Here is a 21,520-nt window from a genome sequence, read left to right on the forward strand (position 1 = left end):
ATTAGCTTTTAGAGCAGGTTTATTAGCTTTTATCGTTTCAAAAAAGCTTACTTTTTTATTAGTTTTAGCTTCTTTTTTTTTTTTTTTTTTTTTTTTTAAATATGTGGAGCATTTGTACAATAAAATGAAATTATCCATCCATTATCTGTTCCGCTTTTCCTCATGAGAAGCCTATCTCAGCTGTCTTCGGGCAGTAGGCGGGGTACACCCTGAACTAGTTGCCAGCCAATCACAGGGCACCTGAAGACAAACAACCATCCGCTCTTACACCGAGGGACAATTAAGTGTCCAATCAAGCTACCATGTATGTTTTTGGAATGTGGGAGGAAACCGGAGTACCCGGAGGAGACCCACGCAGGCACCGGGGACGAGACGCAAACACCACACAGGAAGGCCGGCGCCCGAATCGAACTCACGACCTCCGCACGGTGAGGCCATCTTGCTAACCAGTCGTCCACCGTTTCGCCCGATACAAAATTGAAAAAAGGTCATAAAATTTAATAAAATTTTCAAAGCAACATCGTTTCCATCATACATCAACATATTGTCTGACTTGTGTTAGTTAAAAAATAAATAATCGCAATTCAATCATAGTCGCAATATGGAGGGGGAAAAAAATTCTCAATTTGCACTCAGCCCTTTTCCTCATGGGAGTCGGCCTGACTCTTCCCTGCGAATAAACACAACAGTCTCGGCTTGATGCTTCAATAATTCAGAAACTAATAAAGCTCGGGCCTTGTCTGGCGGATTGAGTATCCCGCAGCACTCAAAGGCCTCGTCTATTCTACACCGCGCCGTGAGCTCTCGGCACGGGTCAAAGTCCTCACCGGACAAATGATAACAAATGTCTTATCTGTCGCTCTGCGAGCAGGCTATTACCCGCTGGCCTGTAATTCACAATGGCAATCACTCCACAGTGCAAATCAACGCCCATTTCGCTTCCCTTTGACCTCAAATGTCCACGCTGCGTTTTCTCCAATGTCTACAGGTGGCTTTTGTTACACAATTCCCCGATCAATTCTGTTATTCTCCGGAGCCACACTTGGGCTGCGAGTAGATCAACGCTCGGGTTACTCAGCACCTCTTGATGGGATAGAAGCATGCAAGCGGCGCAATAAAAGGCAAAGCATTGCGCGGCGGGGTCGGAGGCGCGGGAAGAAGCGAGTACAGAAGGGCGGGCGGTTACACGCTTGCGGTAACCTTCAACCCGACACTCGGCGTCCTTCGGAAAACAACAAGATACTGCGGCCTGAGAGCCGATCGGGAGTGGGGTGGGACGACTGCATAGAGAAAAGTCAAAGAAAAAGAAAATCTTTTGTTGCAGCTTCAAAATTGAAATGTTGTGACTGGACACTTTTATTGGTTAAAATTGGGGATTAAAAAAAAAAAAAGAAAACTGCTGCATTTTTTTTTTACTTTTCCAATATAATTGTTGAATTTTTCATCTTTTTTCCCAATATTTGCAGTTTAAAAAAAAAAAAAAACTGTTTACGTTTTCATCCATTTCTGATATTTGTGTATTTATTTGACTAATGTTTTTTATTTTCTAATATTTTTGACTTCATGTTTTGTTGGTTTTATATTTTTGTAATTTTGCTTCATGTGCGTATTTTTGTCGGCTATTTTTTCATGTAATATTTCTGTACTATTTTCTTTAATTGTAATATTTTTCAGCAATAATGTATATTTATTTAGATTTTTATTTATTTTTTTTCCAAATATTTTTTTATTGAACATTATTTATTTATTTCTGTACTTTAATGTCTTTTTCTATTTGATAGTCGACTTTTTTTTCCAAATATTTTATATAATTTTTCTAATATTTTTGTTGGAAAGTTTTTTTTTATTTACTTTTTCCTAATATTTGTGTATTTTTGTTCTAATATAATATTTTTCATCAGTATGTGTGTCTAATTTTCTGAAATGTTTACATATTTTTCATGTACTGTTTTTACATTTTCCGGATATTTTTCGTCTTATATTTTGCGAGGTATTTATCTCACAATTCTGCATGATTTGACATTATTAATTTTCATCTTTTTTGGGGGGAGACTTTACACCTCACATTTTTTTATCAAATATTTTGTATTACTTTCTCAAAACATTCTTCGTACGGACTTATTTTTACGTTTAATATTTCTTTATTTTATCTTGATAGTTTTTTTTTGTCAAATGTTTGCACTGTGCATAATTTGTATCTAATTATTTGTAGCAGTATATTTCCTTATTATTCCCTAATTTCTTTTATTATTTTCCTCCAATTCATCTCATATTTGTGCATTAACAATCAACATCATTTTTCCCAACCTTGATTCGAGAGACACGGAGCTTTTACCAAGCAGATGTTTTCTTAAATAGCCTGCTGGAGGCATAAAAGCTAATGACATGCGCGAGAAGGTTGCCGAGCAAACGCCACATTTTTACAGCCCATTACTGTCCATTACACAACAGTCAATTGCAACCAAGCCATTTGATTGGACAAGAGTCATTCCGTGAGTTATGAGTTATTACTGTGATTAAACCATTGATCAACAATCACAAGTCATCTCATTTGAGAATCGAATAGTTGTCAATAAATCGATTAAGTGTCGCGCCTCGAAAACAAATCAGCAATTGTCGTCACTTATCAATTCACTCATAAATGGTACTTGTACCCGAATTCTACGCCACACTTTCAACCACACTTGATTTATTCATTTTCATTTTTTTACTACGGGCGAAAAAAGCAGGACATCAAGAGCAGAACTGAGAATATTACCAACGGAACGCCGCCTGCCCGGTCGGCCGCTAAATCCCATGCTGACCCTCGGCGAGAGCCCCCCCCCCCCCCCCCCCGACCCCGCTTTGTCTTCTATTTGCCGGTTCCGCTCGAGCCGGTCTGCCGCCTCGCCGCCGGGTCCATTTTCCCGCGCCGTCACGGGTCAGCATAGAGCGAAGAAGCGAGAAAAAAAAAAAAAAAAAAAGCCTCTTACGGCCCCCAACGATACCGCACGGACATGCTAATCCTCGCCATGTCTGCTCTGCAACTTCACCTGCCGGCTAAGCCAAGACACGCTCTTAATCCTCCACGTGAGACGCACGGAACAACAAACGCTCCCGTTGGAAGTCATGTCGAGTGCATTGATTCGACAAGGAGGGCTGAGACGATTCATGGAATGACTCCAATGATTTGTGGAGAAGTCATGCAAGATGGCGGCATGCACATGAACGTGCACTTTGTCGTGCATGTGCATCCATGACATGCATGTGTTGCGTGTTGCACAGCATGCATGTGTTTTACGGTCAAAGTTTGTCAAATGCAACACGCCTCCATCTACAGCACGTCACCAAGTAGCGATGAAACGTTCATGATGTAGCGATATCCGTGAGAAATGTTTGATAATCGTTATTGTCGTATTTAGCATCTGAGTATGAGATTATAAAAAAAAAAGACGACAAAAACGGATTTTTTTTTTTTTTGTATAACATTTTCACATTATTATAATATTATTTTTTCATCTCAACTTGGACATTTTTCATCTTATATTTTTTAAGTATTTTGAATTTTCCAATATTTTTTCATCCGATATTTTAACGTTAACGTTTTATATGAGCTATATATTTTCCATCTTTTGTTTGTGGACTTTGTCTAATATTTTAGACTATTTATTCATATTTTAGTATTTTTTCATATTATATTCAGTATTTATTTATATATATTCAACCAGTTTTGTATTTATTGTCTCATACTTCCAAATTTTTTTTTTTTTGTGTTTGTATTTTAATCTAATAGTTTTTAAAAATATGTGTACAATCCATAACATTTTATTATTATATATTATTTAATTACCATTTATTATAACATTCTATAACATTTTTTCCCATCCAATATGTTAGCGCGTACATTGAGACGTGCCCTTGTCACAAGCGTTCCAATTCTACCGATACAAGCGCATGCAGTGAGAGGGTTCGAATCCGGCGTTCATCACTCCAGGCCCCGAGCAGCTACACTTGACTCAATCCCCTGGCACTCACTTTTCCCACCAATCGTGAACGCGTTAGTCGCCAGGTTGCAGCTCTCGAGGGCCAGGTGAGGGTTGGGGAGTGTGTGTGTGTCTCCTCCTGGCGCGCATGCACCTTTGCGGATGCCATCCGGTTCCGCGTCACTCACTTTTGTCAAACCTGTCTGGCGGGCGGGCGCGCGCCCCCCGGCTGGGGTCCTGAGCCTCGGAAGCGTCCTGCCTAATGGCGGTCAACACTAACTGCTCTGTGGGCGGCGGGCGGGCGAGCGGGAGAGAACAACACACAACAACAACGAGACAACAGGTAAATAAATATCCTAGGGCTGAACAATTCAGCGAGGAGAAAGCTGCGACTCGTAAGACGTAGATGAACTCTGTCAAATATTAATTTATATTTTAACGGAACATTCATGTCAAATAAATCAATATGATTTATTGCACTACAAATTAATTAATGGCTTGTGTTTGTTACTTAATACATGTGAAGAGGACCTTAAAAAAAATTCATTAATTATTTTTCAAAATCGTTCTGCCCTAAAATCAACAAACACAAAGAGCACACATTTGTATCACTGTACATGTGTGAGCAAATGGATGGCGGGGAGGATGGCGGGCAATCATTTTCGACACAGGAGCGCCCCCTGTTGTCCGGCACTACTAAATACATCAAGGCCTCACCCTTGTATTATCTAACCAGCGCACATGTTGACAGTTGGCCGCACTCCATTTGCACATGAACCCCAGACGCTAACATGAACATGCTTGAATTTGTTAGCCTCCATGCTAACAGCGAAACGCCACAAATCAACGAGAGACGGCCGCTTTCACAATCAGGTGGCCGTCCTTACATTACGATGACATCTCATGCCGCGGTGGGGGATGTAACCACGACACACGCAAGTGCCACATGCCTGCGCTATCTGTAAATGTTGGGTATGAAAAGTCTACACACCCCTGACCAATTGCCAGGTTTTTGTGATGCAAACATTTTTTAAAGAAGAATCATTTCATTTCATTCGGAGATGGGGATAAACAATGTGGTTGCAAAAGTGATCACACCCCACTTACAGCTGGGGATGGGACAATGTCCAGAATTAACCAATCATTTTCAAGCTCATGTTAAATGGGACTCAGCATGCACCTGCCCCCATTTAAAGTATTAAAACCAAATACATTTCAGATGTTCTAGTAAGCTTTTTTTTAACTTTTTTGTTTTGCTTTCCAGCAGAAGCCATGTTTTGTATAAACACGGATACATTTCAGATCTTTCTTTCTTTTTATGAAAATTGATAATCTTTCACAATTAATATTGCATTTGATCCAACAATAAAGTCAGGATTTTTCAAGAAACAAATGGTGTGATGTTATTAGAAATATCTTTCTTTCCTTGAAAAAAGTAGTCGATTTAAGAAGAAAAAAGTCACAAGGTAACAGAATTTTTTTTCTGAGAAATAATGGCTTAATATTAGGAGAACAGAAATATCAGAAAAACACATTATTCAACGCGGCAAGATCTAACAGCTTGGTCACTATGTCTGTCATGACAAACATGTGTCGGCGCTAATTGGAGCAAAGAATCAAGAGCTCACACTCCACGAGATTACAGCATGGAGCGCATACGGGAGGGAAACACATGCACGCGCACACGCTCGCCTTTCTACTTTAGTCATGCTTGGTTCGAGTGTTTCACTCCATGACTAATGATTTATATCTTAATAATTTGCCCTGCTTTCTATTTGTGGAAGCGGCACGTGCACACACGTGCACGCTAACAACAAGAGCATAGCAGCAGCCTGACAATATGTGACAGGTGACTATTAAAATAAAAGACAAACACATTCTACTCTCTACGAGGACAATCCACTGCGGACTGTGCAGTGAGTGAGTGTGTGTGTCTGTGTGAATAATCAATTACTTGGTTTGAAAAAAAAAATAAAAAATTTTAACGACCATCCTTCTTTTTAGAAACAAGACATTAATTGATCAGAATTCAGATTGGGCTGTCAAATGTCTGAAAATCAGCAAAAATGTTAATGGTTGTTTTCCAACGCAAAAGCTGGGAAGGGACTATGGAAAATCGAAGAATATTTACTTTTGAAAGGCTGAAATTCCAGGGATTTGGACTGGTTTAAGAAAAACAAGGATTTGTAATGATTGATCGATGCTCAAACTAGTTGCCAATTATTTTGAAAATTTTACTAGTCGATTATGTGCCCCTGAAAAATACATTAACAGTTGCCTTCAAAAGGTCACTTTCCCCAAATTTCAAATAATAATGTTATTGTCATATACATTATTTTTATCAAAAGGGGGACATTTTTTATGGAAATCGTAAATTGGATTTTGGCTCATATTATTGCAGTTTCAATGCATTTTTGGGCTTTGTAGTTTCATAGTGTTTTGTTATTTTTCACGTTCTGTGGGTTCATTTTTCTTTATTGCTGTTTCATAGTTATTTATGGTGACCTAATCGCGTTTTTAGTTGGGCCATCAAAGCATTTTTGCAGTTGTATATCGTTATTGTGGTCTTGTAACATTATTGATTGTTTTCTCAAAGCGTTATTTAATGTCAATTTAAAGGGATTTCCTCGTTTTCGTAAATGTTTGTACTGTTATCTTAGCAGCACCGCAGTCTCTCGGCGTCGTATGTCGGGAGCGCCGTAAAGCGAGAAACCGCGTTGCGCTTACCAGGTCGCGCGCTCTTCTTACGGTCACGTGACCGCTAAATCGGCTTGCTAATAGGCTCGCCGTCCAGCTGGTGCGCAAAATCTTTTGGCTCCAAACGAACACAAGTGCGCTCCCATCACTCGGCATGTCAAAGGACGCCGAACACGAAAGTTCACCTGAATAGCGGATGCAAGCACGCGCCTCCAAACCGACAAGTCGCGACAGCGACATCACGACCCTCGTCTGAAGGACGGACGAGGCGACGTGTGCGTTGTCCTCACATCCACGGTCAACACACACGCGCGACAAAGCATCGAGCCACCATTCACGTCAGTGCGCAATTCATTGTTGTAACGCTAATAAAAACGCTACACAAGGCGCCGTCGGTGTTGTGCTGTTAATTCATTGCAGCTTACCTCCCTCGCTGTGGATCTTCTTGGCCCCCCGGTTGAAGTACATCGTGCCCGTGGACGAGGAGGTGCTGGTGGTAGTGGAAGGAGCAACGGGGACATGCTCGCTTACGGCTCGCCCGCAGTGGAGCCGATGCGAAGTCGAGTAGCAGCTCCAGGCCGCGGCCGCTGATGCCGCTGACGACCGGGGACCATGTTCGCTCTGACCGCTTCACTAGTGCATGAACTAGGAGAAGAAACAAGTGATAGGTTAGCTAGTTCCGTCGGCTAGTTGTGGATGTCAAAATAAGACACGATAATCGTACAAATAAGGTAATATACTCGCTCTAACACTCTTTTCTTCATCTTATTCATAGTGTATCTACACTGTAACATGAAGCTTTACACAGCTATTACGTTTTAAAAGACACAAACTACAGAAATAGGCCACTATTTTTTATTTTGAAGAGCACAAAATGACGTCTACTTGTTTTCTTTTAAGCTTTACAACACACTGACGACTTTTCAAGCAAATTCTCCTCCGCGGCATTAAAGTTGCATGTTAATAGGTTCACTAGTTCCGCCATCTAGTTCTAGATTTCAAAACAAGATGTTGTAGTCGCACAATTAAGATGGTGCAGTCCCGCAAACGCTCGTTCAAAGATATAATTTCTAGTTAGAAATTCATATAAAACGCAATTTTTAACAATAGTTATGATCTTAAAGACATAATCAAAATCTACATGCGTTATGTTTTTTTATTTTGGTGGGAAGAAATGACAACTGCTTTTCTGTCGCACCGTACACTTCTGGCGTCTTTCCACACGAATGCATTTGTAACGAAAATAAAACATGAGCTAGAGGAGCTAGTTCCGCTACATATGAAGAAAATAAAACGATATAATCTCACAATTACTATAATATACAACACCAAGCCATCTTTTATTTATGTTAGATCTTTTCTCATTGAAGAAAATAAAACGATATAATCTCACAATTACTATAATATGCGACACCAAGCCATCTTTTATTCATGTTAGATCTTTTATTTATGTTAGATCTTTTCTCATAAGTGTTTTGAAGGTAGCTTTACACAGTGGTTCCGAATTAAAGGGCAGGCCCGAAAAATAAATGCAACGATTATTTTAATTTGAAGGAACGAAAATCACGTCGACTCCTTTTCCGTCAAACTTTACTACGCAATTTTGGCGTCCTTCCACGCAAATGCGCATCTGTGTAACGTCGGGTCCATGTCAACAAACTCATTCCGGCCTTACGCACAACAACGTGGAAATAAAGGATTTTAAAGAGTAAAAACGGTTTTACACAAACATGGCGAGCACACAAACGCGTCACTGGGCATAACAAAGCTGTGTTTTATTGTGTTGTCAAGGTGCAGAACTTGAAGCCATCCGCTGCCCACTTAAGATTTGGGTGCACATAGGAACAAAAATCATACAACTGAGTCTTTATTTACGGTCATCACATGGCAACATGATACACACATTCGTGGTTTCAAAAAGTTCAGATTTCCCTATCTCATTAAATAGAAACGGAATAAATATTGACTAGTGACATGAGAAGCCTCCGCCAGGTCTGATGAAAGGTGAATTCCTTCTTTTGCACACATTCTGGCATAGCTCATTAAGCATGACTTTATGGTCATAATTCTACTTTTTTTGCATTAATCTGTATGTATTGCACAGCTAAATGACTGACATTTCATAATTCCTGCATTCTGCATGTGAAATCATTGGTAAGCAACCGGCTTTTATTGTTAGGGCAGCGTCTGCATTCTTGTGTGGAGGGGGTTTGGGGGGCGGGATTAACAAATCATATCACTTTGTTACAAATTAAATACAGAAACTCAAATACATGGCTGTCTTAACTTACAAGTCTAATTCATCCTTGCACTTGTCATGTGTATCTCAAGTGCTGAGCAAAAAAAACTAACAAACATAAGTCGCCACACTCCTTGTAAGACCATACTCAAATTTTGCTAAAGGGACAATTTAAAATTGTTTGGAAAAAGCCCATTTTCGACTTGAGCTGTGGTCGTATATTTACAGTCTATAGCGGACAAATCTAATTTAAAAGGGGAGACGTCATAATGGTGTCAGACGATGAGCAGCGGCTAACAAAAGTTCCAACAATATACAGAGAAAGGAACTGAAATCAAAAAGCCTAAAAAAATAAACTTTATTCTCTGGATTTATTTCTTTTTTTTTTTTCTCACCCCCCTCTCCTCAACTTTTGGTTGCACCTTCTCCATCGACTTCCTCACAGAAATGAACGCACTTATGTACAGGCAGCTGCGGAAGAGAAGCCAAAGCGGGTCAGTCGTGGTGCGCGGTGAGTATGGGCTGCCGGCAAATGGGGCACGTGTTGTTCTCCGACAGCCAGCGGTCGATGCAGTGGATGTGGAACTCATGCGCGCAGGGCAGGCGCCGCAACTTGTTGCCCTGTGCGTATTCGTTGATGCAGACGCTGCACGCACGGCCCGCCTCGCCCTCCAGGCTGGCCTGGCCGTATGAGCGCGTGGCCAAATTGTCTATCTGCTCTTTGGTGAGTCCGCGCGGGTGCTCGTCGTCGTCCTCGTCATTCAGAAGGAAGAACTGCGCCAGCCGCAGGATGGGCAGGGTGCCGTTTTCCACCAGGTTGTTTGTGTCCCGGCTGGTGGGAGGCGGCCGCCCCTCCGCGGTGCTCGCCAAACCGCCGCCGAGTCTGGCCTGGCCAACCGGCTCGTCCTCGGCGCCGGCCGGACCCACTCGCTCTTGTTCCTGACCGCCCGAGCCCGCTTGGACCGGTGCGCTCTCGTTGGCATACAAGCGAGCCGCCGGGCTGGTGCTTGTATTCGTAACACCGACGTCCACGACGCCGGGGCTCTCGGAATCGGCCTCCGTCTCCATGAGGGAGCTGAGCTCCCCGAATCCGGTCATGATCTGGCGCAGAATGGAGCGCAGCGCAGTGGAGTTGGGCTCACCCAGGCCCGTCTCGCTGATGCGCCGCAGCGGGATCCGAATGGTGCTGACGTAGGTGCGGATCCCGGCGCGCTCCGAGCGCGAGATGGTGCGCCGGAAGCCGCCGCTGTCGCTCTCGAACGTGACGGTGTTCTCAGCCACACGGGCCCGCGACCGTGTCCTGCTGGCAATGCTGTCGCGGTCCCGGTTTTCCCCGGGTCGGATCCGCCTTACCTGCAGGTCCAGCATGATGGTGGGGTGGCGACGAACCGAAGACGAGCCTCCCGCACCAGCTGAATGCGAATCGTTCTCACCGCCGTCAGCGGTCTGCTCCACCGCAGTGGCAGAGGGTTCCGCAGCCGCCACCTCCCCTGTCTCCATGGGAACCGAGCTGGTGCCTGCATCGACGATGTGGATGCTCGATCCGCTGATGGCGCTGCTGGACGCCGGCGCGCTCGTGGGGCTTCTGTGCAAGGGGGAACGACTTCGTCTGGACGCACGGGCTGGGATGCCGCCGTTCCACGCGGCCGCCACCCGGCGCCAACGCCCACGCGAAGGAGTCCGACGCGCTTCCTGTCCCGCCGCCGCTGTCGTCTGGGACCCCGACTGGGGCGACACACGCGGACAGTCAAGAGATAAAGTCACGTTGTCACGGCTTTGCTCCAGTTCTGCATTGGCGGGCGGATGTGCAGAAGATGCCGACTCATCCGGATGAGAACCAGTGGGCGGCGGTACTAAAGAGTGCAAAGCGTCTCCTCTCCTTTGATTAGGGGGTGCAAGAGGGGCTGAAAGTTCCGGGGGGGTCACGGAGAGGGTGGAGCTGCTGCTGCTCCGCATGCGTCGAGTCTGCATCCTCCTGCTGAGGGCGGGTCGAGGTGTAGGGTAAGGGGATGGCCTGGGTGTGCCGGACAGCCGCACGCTGGCCGAAGAAGCGGCGCGTCGTGGCGGTGAGGTCGAACCCGGGGCGGCGTCCGCAACGGGCTGCTCGGTCGTGTCCATGGCATCGGCGTGCTCCGCCGTCTCAGGTTGGTCGTGGTTGATGTTAATCTCCAGGCTGAAGCGAAACTCGCCGCTGTTGGGGTTGGTCCGGCTGACGGCGCGCCACGTCTGGTTGCCGCTCTGCCCGCTGCGGGTGGCGTTCCCGGTGCGCCGGAACGTGTTCAACCACTCCAGCAACGAGTCTCCGTTGGATGCTTCTGCCCCTGGCTCGGCACTGCCTGGAAAGAAAGCACATAGATGACTTAAGTGTTGACTGAGTTTGCCATTTTCAGAGATGAAAATAAAACATGAGGGGTAAGGGGGGGCAGACTTATTCACAGGATGGTTAACTCCTACTTTTACAACAGTAAAGCTAAAAATTCGACTTGAAACACTGCCTGTGTAGTTCATGAAGCTTTTATGACTCTAAGCAAGAGGATGGGAACACCATGGACTGATTATTAATATCTCATGACGGGGAATTTTCTTCTAAACCCCCCCCCAAAAAAATCAGTTTGCCCAGAGGTAATCCTACCTGCTCCTCGTCTCCCGTTGGAGCTTCTCTCCTCTCCACTCCCGCCCTGCTGTTCCACCGGCTCGACGGCCGGCAAGCGCTGCTCGGTGCTTGGCTGAGATGACTCGCGCTCCTTGGCCCCATCCAGACGTTGCTGGAGCTCTTCGGCTGTCACCTCCCCTGTGTGATGGGGGTGACAGGTTCCGGTTACACTCGCTCAGAAACTATAGCAAGAAATTAAAAAAAAAAAAAAGGGGATCCTGTTCTTGTTAACTGCGGGACTACTTGAGCCAATTCAATATAAACTACTTCCAAGAAGGATGTCTGAATAGCGATTGTAATTGAACGAGGAAAGAATGGTTAAACACATGAATTTGCCGGAGAACGTCAAGTTGTGCAAAATAAAAAGTTTTGAGTTCACCCGGGGAGGTTAGTGTTTGCCGTCTACTGCAACTAATAAAGATAAATCAAAGCATCCCTCCTCACCGGGGGTCCCCAACAGGTTGCTGTCTCTCATAAGACGATACTCCTCTTCGCTCAGGTCATTAATAAAATGATAGTAGGCCTCCTCCCTCCGAAGACGCTCGGCCTGTCTCCGACGCTCGTCTCCCCCACCAGGAGGGTCCATAACCATGAACAGTGCTGATAAACACAAGAAAGCATTGTCATTTACTCCCCCTTCACCCACTCCAGTTATGGAATTAACATCACCGCCAAGTAAACCAGGAATAAACCAGATTGTCTTAATTATAAACAGCTACATTGTCAGCGTCATCCATTTTGGCTCGAAGCACCCACTGACGGAACAAGACAGTTAACGTGCTTAGCCCGAAGTTTGGCTCCGTGCACGCATCGTAATGCGCACGCTCACATCATTGACCCTCAGAACTGCAGTGAAAGGACCCCCACGCGTCCAGGCATTCGTCGCGGGAGTTAATATTAGCTAGTTTTCTCGTGACAGAAGCTACGGAAGGCCACGTTGAAGACGGGCGATAAAGCAAGCTCATTCCGCCCTGCGGTTGCAGCCAATCGCGGGCCCGCTGGGAATGAGTGACAGGCCGAATGTCCAATCGTCGACACGTAGAGGTGGGCCGACACGCAAAGGACAGGGTCTCCATGTAAACGAAGGCAAAGACAAAAGAATGTTCTTTTTTTCGCAAGTGTGACAAAAAAAGGCGATGACGGCGAAGCGTGTGTCGCCATCTAATGCAGAACCGCTTGGGCGTACACCGCAATGACACAAAGAAACATTTTGAATGCGCAACGCCTTAGTGGCTAGCGGTGCCCTAGCTAGTTAGCGCAAGTAACGTTAGCGAATAGCAACCCGAACACACAATGTTAGCTTGCTTAGCCGACCGAAGATGAATAATTCCCCTCGTTCCACATGGCATGAACAGTTATGCTATCGAGTCAACGTGTGAGATCCGTAACGCCAAGCACCGGCGTTGATTTAGGTGAGATGACAACGACGTAAAAACGGCATAGTACCCGATAGAGCAGCTGTAATATGGACGGTTCCCTTCTCTCGCTCTACCCAAGATGGGACCAGGTGGTGTTACACCCTATACGGTCCGTGTTATAACAAACTAATTGTTACAGCTCCGTTAGTTCCTGTGTTACCAAAACACCGGTATTGTAATAAAAAAATAAATAAAAATAACGACTATTAAAGGGTCCTGTCCAAAAGTATAGTCTCGTAATTCCATTTGTTAAATTGGTCTTAATTGATGGTCATGTCCCGAATTTAGATGGGGTTACAGTCTAAGATGCAGTGGTACTTTGGAACGTGTATTTTGTTTTATTATTTAAAAACAAACATTCGTAAATTTAGGGCAAACAACTTTTTTGCCGATACTTTTAACACACCATTAATTAAAAAAAACACTCACACAAAAACAAGTAGTGGTACGTCTAATACGGTGTGTGTGAAACACTTGAACGTGAAACATGCAATTCCCATATCAAGAATAAAAAAAAGACTGCTGTAATATAATAAATGTAGTGATGGTATCCTATCAACATGTCTTTCGTCGTATTTTAAAGTGTCAGTCTTTAATTCTGGTGCTTAATAATTCCACAATTCTTTTTAAATATGTTACGTATTCTTATAAAAGTGCTTACCTTTCTTTACCGATTTTTATTTTTTTGTTGTTGTAATGTGTTAACTTGGGTTGTTTTTTCTGTGCACTTGTACTTTTTAGCACATTTCCGACGAACGTCTCATAATTTTTTTACGTCAAACTAAGATCATACTCGATAACTTTAGACAATATTAAATATATGTGTTTCACCGTTGGATCTCTATTTACACATTTTAAATGTTCTGTTTTCTAACACGCCTTTCCTCCACTTTCTCTACTGCAGGGTGCTCCGTCTGTCTTTTACGACATTTTACGACAGTGCCGCGCGTGAATACGACGTCGTTACCGAGTAAAGTGCGTCTCTTTGGAGCAGATACCGGCTGTGGGAGACGCAGCATCAAAAGAAAGAAAGGAATATACTTCCATGCCCGCTTTCCTACCCGGGCTATCCGAACACTGCACGTCCTAGCCGGCGCACCGAATTCGCCCGGATAGCTTGATGTAGATGCTGGGCTGAGTGGAGAAAGGGCCACGCCGGCGAAGGCAACTCGCTGAATTACCGAAGCAGAGCTCGTCGGGAGTAGCCTAGTTGCCTCCCAAAGCGACGCTTACGAAAAAAAAAAAAAACGAAGAAGAAAAGGGACGTCGCGTTTGAGGCCCCAAAACAGCGGTGGGAAAAATGGACTATGATTTCAAAGTGAAGCTGACCGGAGAGCGAGAGCGTGTCGAGGACCTGTTTGAGTACGAAGGATGCAAAGTGGGCAGAGGGACCTACGGTCATGTTTTCAAGGCGAAGAGAAAAGACGGGTGAGTACAGGAGGGATTCTAGGTAAACGAGGCCTCCGTGCGGGTTGACCCCATCTACCGACGCCTTATTCTGGGCGTCGTTGGGTGTTTTATTTTTTAACTTTTGCAGAAACAGGAGGCGAAGCAATTTCGGCAGTGTGCACGCACCTACGCGGAATGTAAAACAAGAACAACAACACTTTAGATCGTATCATTTGGATACTTTTCAAGAGGAAAAAAACATCATGTCCGCTTTTGCGCATAACAAATACACCTGCCACTTTTAACGAGATCAAATGCCCAAAAGTTATTATCAGAAACATTCTTTTTTTCCCCTCAATTCAAAACCATTGCCAATTTTTATGCAAATGTGAATTTAACACGCTTTTGTCAAAATATGCTGATTATTGCTGGACTCTTCGCAACCTACACTGCCGGGCCAATCTTTTATCCAGCTTTAGTTACCATGACAAGCGGAGGTGTCACATCTACTCAGACGACTATGATTACTCAAATGACTCGAATAATTCGATTATGTCAACACTTGCACAACCTGCCGAATTACCACCCAACTCTACACTCTCATTCACTGACACACACAGCACTCACCAGGCCAGGACACGCCTTTTCAAGCCATGCATCCTCAGTCACAGATTGTACAGTAGATCGTGAAGTTGCCGGCCCCAATCTATCCTAACTGGTAATGTTAAATTGTGGAGATTCTCAGAGGGGCAATTATGTAAATTAGCCCCAATATTATATCACTTGACAAATTTAAAAAGCCAAAGAATTGTCTTCTAAAAAAAAACATTAAATAAGAACGTTTTCTGTATCATGTCCAAACATGCATCATCTTGGAGCAATACATTTGCAATGCCGTGGTTCTGAGCAGACTACTCAGAATTTTAAGGCAGACGTGCTGACCAACCACCCACCCTCCTCACAGATATTTAAATGACCATTTGGGAAATGGCGTGTAACATTTAGTCATCAGCCGCATCGAAATCTGCATGTGATCTTGTGCTGCAGTTTGCTGTGCCGTATTATCGCCGCTTGGGACATTCTCACTCACCAGAATGGCACAAATGAGCACTAAAACGCATTTTAGAGATGTTTGCCTTGGATTAGGGAAGGCTGCTGTTTATGAGGGGCAAGGCACAAAGCACCGGTTTATACGGGCTGAGGGGCGGGGGGGGGGGGGGCGGCGTGCCAATTCATTCAAGTGAGGAGTCGGTCCCGGCGCTCTTGTTTTGTCCCTCGCCAGCTGCCAGACAGACCCTGTCCTCTATTGTAGCCCGCCTCAGAGGTGAGCTTGATTACACAAATCTGGAGGTAATGCAAGTCAGTGGGAGTGGGGGTGGGGGTGGGGCCCCATCTTGTGCCAGATGCCAAGTGACCCCCTCACCCTCCACTCCCACCCGATACCCTCTTTATGGTCCAAGGTCTGGAATGGATGTTGCTCAGCCTCTCGTGTGCTCTTAGGAAGGACGACAAGGACTACGCCCTCAAGCAGATTGAAGGCACGGGCATCTCCATGTCGGCCTGCAGAGAGATTGCAGTAAGACTTTTTTTCTTTTTTTCTTGTGATGTGTTAACAACTTCACACCATTCTTATGTTGTTTTGTAATACAGCGGAATCCCCTAAAGTCAGATCATTCTGGAACAACATTCTCCCGCATAGAAAATAATGGAAGTTGTATTCATCTGTTCCCAGTCAAAATGTATTAAATAGAAATAGAGCGATATGGATTTTTCATTTTAGTCGTCAGATTTTGATGTATGGGAGAATACAATTCTGATAATTTATGTTGTATTTTTAAAATCAGCAATTTTGTGAGGTTGTCATAGTGAATGCTAAAAGTCAGTGCTTAATCAATTAACCACTCAAATTGAAGTACTTTAAAACCTATTTTTATTTTTTTGCAAAAGGTGATCCCAAATCGAGATACTGGGTCATTAAATTTAATAAGAAACACATTTTTTGCATTGTTTAGACATTTTACAGTTACTAGGCAGTATCCAGGAGTTGTAAAAAATAAAATTATAATCACTGATTTATTGTGCATTTCATACACAATGTAACTCAATACGCTTCACATTCTGTAATTAAAATTGAAAACTTTTGAACGCCGTTACAGAATTAAATGCTTTTGTATTGTTTATTGTAATACAAATTTCCCCCCCAAAAATCATTACATTTTAGAAAATCGTTGAGCCCTACGCACAGCTCGCATCCTAGTTGTATCACAAAGTTCAACCGCAGCGTGCAGCGAGAATTAATCATCGCTAGGCCAGAAGATGAATGGCTTCCCCCGGACAGAGAGAGCCCATTTAATTTACAGCATGGCATCACATTCATTACATGTCATCAGAACAGCAAAATGGCCATTATGGATGGATCCTTCTCTTCCCTCCTCTGAGGTGGCGTCTGTCTTTTGCAGCTGCTGCGAGAGCTCAAGCACCCCAACGTCATCTCGCTGCAGAAGGTTTTCCTGTCGCACGCCGACCGCAAAGTGTGGCTGCTCTTCGACTACGCCGAGCATGACCTCTGGGTAAGTTGCGCGCTCTCAGAGAAATGGTGCACTACAAATAAAGATTTTTTTTTTTTTTTTTTTTTAAATATGCATTATCTTTGCACCACCCATAGTTCCAATCGGACCTTGTTCAATAAGTTCTGGAGTGGTCCATGACTGACTCTTGTCTTTGTCTTCTTGCAGCACATTATCAAGTTCCACCGAGCGTCCAAGGCCAACAAGAAGCCACTTCAGCTTCCCAGAGGGATGGTCAAGTCTCTGCTCTACCAGATCCTGGACGGCATCCATTACCTCCACGCAAACTGGGTCCTCCACAGAGACCTTGTAAGCCGATTGAAAGGGGGCAGGGATATTTTGGGGAAGCAAAAACAAGGCGGCGTTCAAGCATCACTTCTGCCTGCATGTGATTAGTCATGCTTCATAAATAACTGTTTGTTGAACGGGGCGGTTTATTTGGAGCTACTACATTGGTTTTGTGTTCATCCTGTACAAATCTCAGCATTCATTTTGGCTGTGTTGTTATTGTCATAGCATTTAAAAATACCTCAAACTGGGCTAATCTTGTCAAGGGATTTACATGAAACCCTTTCACACAGCAGCTGCAATGTTTTCGTTTGTCCACTAGAGGGAAGCAATGTAAAGCGTTTGTAATCATTGTTTTCCCTCCTCAGAAACCAGCGAACATTTTAGTGATGGGGGAAGGGCCGGAGCGGGGTCGAGTAAAGATAGGTATGTATGTACTTTTTGGTTTGGATTTGAAATGATTTGTCTGTTGTTGCTTCACTTACGGGCGTCTTTGTTGTGCAGCTGACATGGGTTTCGCACGTCTCTTCAATTCACCACTGAAGCCTTTAGCCGATCTCGACCCGGTGGTGGTCACGTTCTGGTACAGAGCACCCGAACTGCTGCTGGGGGCCCGGCACTACACCAAAGCCATTGGTGGGTTGGCGCCGTCCCCGTAATGAGATTGCAATAAAGTTCTCTGAACTCCACGTGTTGTTTTGCAGACATTTGGGCGATAGGCTGCATCTTCGCCGAGCTGCTGACGTCCGAGCCCATATTCCACTGTCGGCAGGAGGACATCAAGACCAGTAACCCTTATCATCACGACCAGCTGGACCGCATCTTCAATGTCATGGGCTTCCCTGCTGGTGAGAAATCACTAGCCAAAACATTTTTTTTCTTTCTCTGTGTATGACTAGAAGTAAAAGAAGCTTGGTTGCTTTCAGCTTTTTTTTTTTTTTTTTCAGTATTTAATGTCCAAATTGTGTTGACTTAAGTGTTGACATAATAATGAAGTCATATTTTCATCTATCAATCAGTTGAGTCAATTTACAAGCAGAGTTGCGTCTTAATAATAAAAGAATATTTTGTCCGATTTTGATTTCAATCCCCAAAAAAGTGATTATCCAGCTTTTCCCTTTGGCGGTAATGTGCTTTGTGAGCAGACAAGTCACAAACATTGAAACATCCACTTAATGCGCAATCTCTTCCAGCTCACTGACGCTGCCTGCCTACTCTTGTTGCGTAATTCACCAGTCGCCATGAAGGATTTTGTTTTTCCTCTTCACCAAATTGCATTATTGCAATAATTGAAACAAACCAAAACATTTAGTGTGCTGGTCCGAGTTTTCAATTCTGATTGAATTCTATGCACTTTTCCGAAAAATCTGAATAGTGTCGCTTCAACCATGCACTTTAAATCCAGCCTAAAATGCTAATCCAAACTGGACAAGATGGATAACCAAGCAAGGGGAGGGGGTGGTGGGTGTGACATGTTGTAATCCTTCCTTCATCTGACAGATAAAGACTGGGAAGACATCAAAAAGATGCCCGAGCACTCCACGCTGATGAAAGACTTTAGGAGGAACACGTAAGTCTGCCGAGCTGTCCCCCCTCCCCCCAATCCACCTCTTCGTCAACATCCAAAATGTTTTCACAACAGTCTCCGTCCTCATTCGGCTTTCACAGGTACACAAACTGCAGCCTTATAAAATACATGGAGAAACACAAAGTCAAGCCAGACAGCAAAGCGTTCCATTTGGTGAGTTTCGATGCACACAAAACTTTCCCGAATGGTCGCCAGAGATGTCCCGTCAAATGTTGCTGTTGTCATGTGACAGTTGCAGAAGCTACTGACCATGGACCCCATCCGGAGAATCACGTCAGAGCAGGCCATGCAGGACCCCTACTTTTTAGAGGAGCCGCTGCCAACGTCCGAGTAAGTTTCAGCTTGACAAACAATCATTTGATGCTACTGAAATTCATCCCAATTTATTTATTATTTTTTTTTCAGTGTGTTTGCAGGCTGTCAAATTCCTTACCCGAAGAGGGAATTTCTGACAGAGGAGGAGCCGGACGACAAGGCAGACAAAGTAAGACTTTATGATCTTAAAATTATTAATTAATTAAAAAAATATTTTTACCTTTTGAGAAAAAACCTCTAAAACTCTATTTGTATCTAATTAAAAAAAATAATAAATAAAAAATTGTTAACCTGTGGATATTATCTTGCGTTATTAAATTGCTACACCAGTGATTTGTCTTCTTAGGAAAAGGCAACAACCACAGTTTAGTCTTTTTTTGCCGAGTGCATCATCAATAACTGTCTTATTAAGAAATGAATTAAACGACGCGTGTTTATGTGCGCCCGCAGAAGAACCAGCAGCAGCAACAGGGAAACAACCACACAAACGGGGCGGGGCACACCGGCAATCCCGACAACAGCCACGCCCAGGGCCCGCCTCTCAAGAAAGTGCGCGTGGTCCCGCCCACCACTACCTCAGGCGGCCTCATCATGACCTCAGACTACCAGGTAGCTCCTCATTTTCTCGACTCTCACCTGCTTATGCATGTGTAGTAACATTACACACCATACATGACGATATGGCTGTACCTCCCAAAACCAGTTTTCTGTTGTAGTACCAAGACTGACCTGTGAGAGGCAGCATAGCTACACACATTGGAATTTGCACTTATAAGTATTGAATAGTTAGCATATGTGATTGTTGGCTGAGATCGGTGAGGATTAAAAAATCACTTTGAACACCCCACACCACGGGATAAACTTTCAGAGACATCTATAATCTGTTATGCCTCCCCGCAGCGCTCCAATCCACATGCTGCCTACCAGAACCCTGGACCAAGCACATCACTGCCCCAAAGCAGCATGGGATACTCCTCTACCTCCCAACAGCCTCCGCAGTACTCCCACCAAACCCACCGCTACTGATCGCATCCGCACATTGCTACGCAAACGCCCACACACACACACACTCACCCCCACTCGCGCCCCCCCCCCCCCCCACGCCATCTCTTCACCCTCATTACACCTGCCTGGAAGAATGTACTGAGGGACGTGGGGCGCCCTCTCTGCTGCAGTCCCCCCTCTTCTTGTGAAGATTTACAAACAGCATAGCGCAAGTGTTAGCCACACTGCTACATCGCAGAAATCCAACGAGTGATGAACGCAGCGACGGGTGACGAGTCCACGCCCACGTCACGTGTCCCTCCGCCTACGTGCCCACCCCAGCCAGTAGCCCCGTCACTGTCAACGCTCGGGACGAGACTGAAAAAGCTGCTATTTGACTGCCAGCGTCGACAGATTCCACGTCCGTCTGTCCTCCTGTTTTGTCACGTCTGTCTCGTCTCCTTCCTCGCGTGGTTGCCCTCCCCAGCCGAGGACTCAACTGAGGTGCTGGGAGGAAGGCGCAAGCCCACGCAACTGTGGTGGATTTCTTTTTTTTTTTTTTTTTTTGTCGTTGTTTCGAAAGGACAGAAAAAGTGACATTGATTTTAGTAGTTTTTAATTTAATCCATTTTTTAGCAGCTTGACCAGCCCCATATGTACTGTGGAAATGAAAAGTCTACACACCCCTGTTCAAAATTTTTCTGAGCTAAAAAAAAAAAATGAGACCATCATAAATTATTATAAAAACAAATCCAGCATTCATGTGGCAATTAATTCAATTACACAAATCTTTTCAAAAGGAGTACAAAAAAAATTACTAAAATATGTGGTTGCACAAGTGTGCACAACCCCTAAAACTGAGGATGTGGCCGAGTTCAGAATTGGCCAAATTCTAACTCATGTTAAATGGGAGGCATCACATCCTGCTGATTAACCCCAATTAAAGTGCAGCTGTTCACTAAAAATTCCTGCTGCTACTTCATTGTTTGTCAGCCTTCTTGCGTCCCTAATTTTCGCTTTTTAACATGAGTTTGTACTCAGGTTATAAGAGCGTGTGCGTACTTGTGCAACCGTATTATCAGTTGTTCATTTAAAGTTCACCTCTCAAAAATATTTGTTCCCTCTTTAGTTGTATAGGTCTTGGTCTCATTAATGATAGAAAACGTTTTCAAATTATTTATGTTGGTATCACTGTACTTCTATTATGGAAACCAAGGCGTTTGTCCAGGGGTTGTGTAGACTTATTATAGCCATTTGTCGTAGGCCGTGGGCCTTTTCAAATCCAACCAATCGCATGGAGGAAGGCAGATGGAAATGCATTGTACTGTATTGTATTGAGATATTTTACATGACGCAAGTATCCTGACAATAAAATTGGAAGCAGTCCCATTTTGGGTTATGTAAAATATCGACGTAACTA

The 21,520-nt window shown here is 44.2% G+C and overlaps 3 protein-coding genes across 11 annotated transcripts in view; 1 reads left to right on the plus strand and 2 right to left on the minus strand.

Annotated features, from left to right (window-relative positions):
• Window positions 1-7,288, minus strand: part of atp8a2 (ATPase phospholipid transporting 8A2) — a 37,109-nt gene extending 29,821 nt beyond the window's left edge. For 4 of the 6 annotated variants that reach the window (XR_015839894.1, XM_088282734.1, XM_088282732.1 and 1 more), the window contains exons 1-2: window positions 7,085-7,288; window positions 4,151-4,246 (exon numbers count right to left, since the gene is read on the minus strand). Coding sequence is in view for 5 of the 6 variants with exons in the window: in XM_088282734.1 (XP_088138860.1) it covers window positions 4,151-4,246; window positions 7,085-7,127 (139 nt within the window). In the remaining variant the exon portion in view is untranslated. The remainder of the gene's footprint in view (window positions 1-4,150; window positions 4,247-7,084) is intronic. The other 2 variants (XM_088282736.1, XM_088282735.1) reach the window with 1 other exon arrangement.
• Window positions 7,289-8,409: 1,121 nt separating this feature from the next.
• rnf6 (ring finger protein (C3H2C3 type) 6) lies at window positions 8,410-14,196 on the minus strand. 4 transcript variants are annotated; one of them, XM_088283032.1, is made up of 4 exons: window positions 14,031-14,196; window positions 11,996-12,151; window positions 11,531-11,689; window positions 8,410-11,234 (listed from the first exon to the last, which is right to left on the minus strand). In XM_088283032.1, exons 2-4 carry the CDS (start codon window positions 12,141-12,143, stop codon window positions 9,394-9,396), a joined length of 2,148 nt encoding a protein of 715 aa, XP_088139158.1. In that variant the 5' UTR covers window positions 12,144-12,151; window positions 14,031-14,196; the 3' UTR covers window positions 8,410-9,393. The 4 variants fall into 4 exon arrangements, with proteins under 4 accessions (XP_088139158.1, XP_088139156.1, XP_088139157.1 ...); XM_088283030.1 differs by lacking the exon at window positions 14,031-14,196 and adding an exon at window positions 12,998-13,096; XM_088283031.1 differs by lacking the exon at window positions 14,031-14,196 and adding an exon at window positions 12,844-12,990.
• On the plus strand, window positions 13,884-21,489 carry cdk8 (cyclin dependent kinase 8). Its single transcript, XM_088283034.1, has 13 exons — window positions 13,884-14,397; window positions 15,859-15,934; window positions 16,818-16,928; window positions 17,094-17,234; window positions 17,582-17,639; window positions 17,718-17,849; window positions 17,918-18,061; window positions 18,714-18,783; window positions 18,882-18,954; window positions 19,034-19,131; window positions 19,207-19,285; window positions 19,567-19,725; window positions 20,017-21,489. Exons 1-13 carry the CDS (start codon window positions 14,270-14,272, stop codon window positions 20,140-20,142), a joined length of 1,395 nt encoding a protein of 464 aa, XP_088139160.1. The 5' UTR covers window positions 13,884-14,269; the 3' UTR covers window positions 20,143-21,489.
• Window positions 21,490-21,520: the final 31 nt, after the last annotated feature.

The sequence above is a fragment of the Idiotropiscis lumnitzeri genome, chromosome 19 (assembly GCF_059441095.1).
Source record: "Idiotropiscis lumnitzeri isolate Australia: NSW breed Sydney's pygmy pipehorse chromosome 19, RoL_Ilum_1.0, whole genome shotgun sequence".
NCBI lineage: Eukaryota > Metazoa > Chordata > Actinopteri > Syngnathiformes > Syngnathidae > Idiotropiscis > Idiotropiscis lumnitzeri.

Coding starts and splice junctions, on each gene's coding strand:
- rnf6 (XM_088283032.1), bottom strand. CDS start 12,143: ATGGTTATGGACCCTCCTGGTGGGGGAGACGAGCGTCGGAGACAGGCC. Junction 11,690..11,995: donor CAACCTGTTGGGGACCCCCG/GTGAGGAGGGAT, acceptor CCCATCACACAG/GGGAGGTGACAGCCGAAGAG. Junction 11,235..11,530: donor CAACGGGAGACGAGGAGCAG/GTAGGATTACCT, acceptor CTTTCTTTCCAG/GCAGTGCCGAGCCAGGGGCA.
- cdk8 (XM_088283034.1), top strand. CDS start 14,270: ATGGACTATGATTTCAAAGTGAAGCTGACCGGAGAGCGAGAGCGTGTC. Junction 18,062..18,713: donor TGTCATGGGCTTCCCTGCTG/GTGAGAAATCAC, acceptor TTCATCTGACAG/ATAAAGACTGGGAAGACATC. Junction 18,784..18,881: donor AAAGACTTTAGGAGGAACAC/GTAAGTCTGCCG, acceptor CGGCTTTCACAG/GTACACAAACTGCAGCCTTA.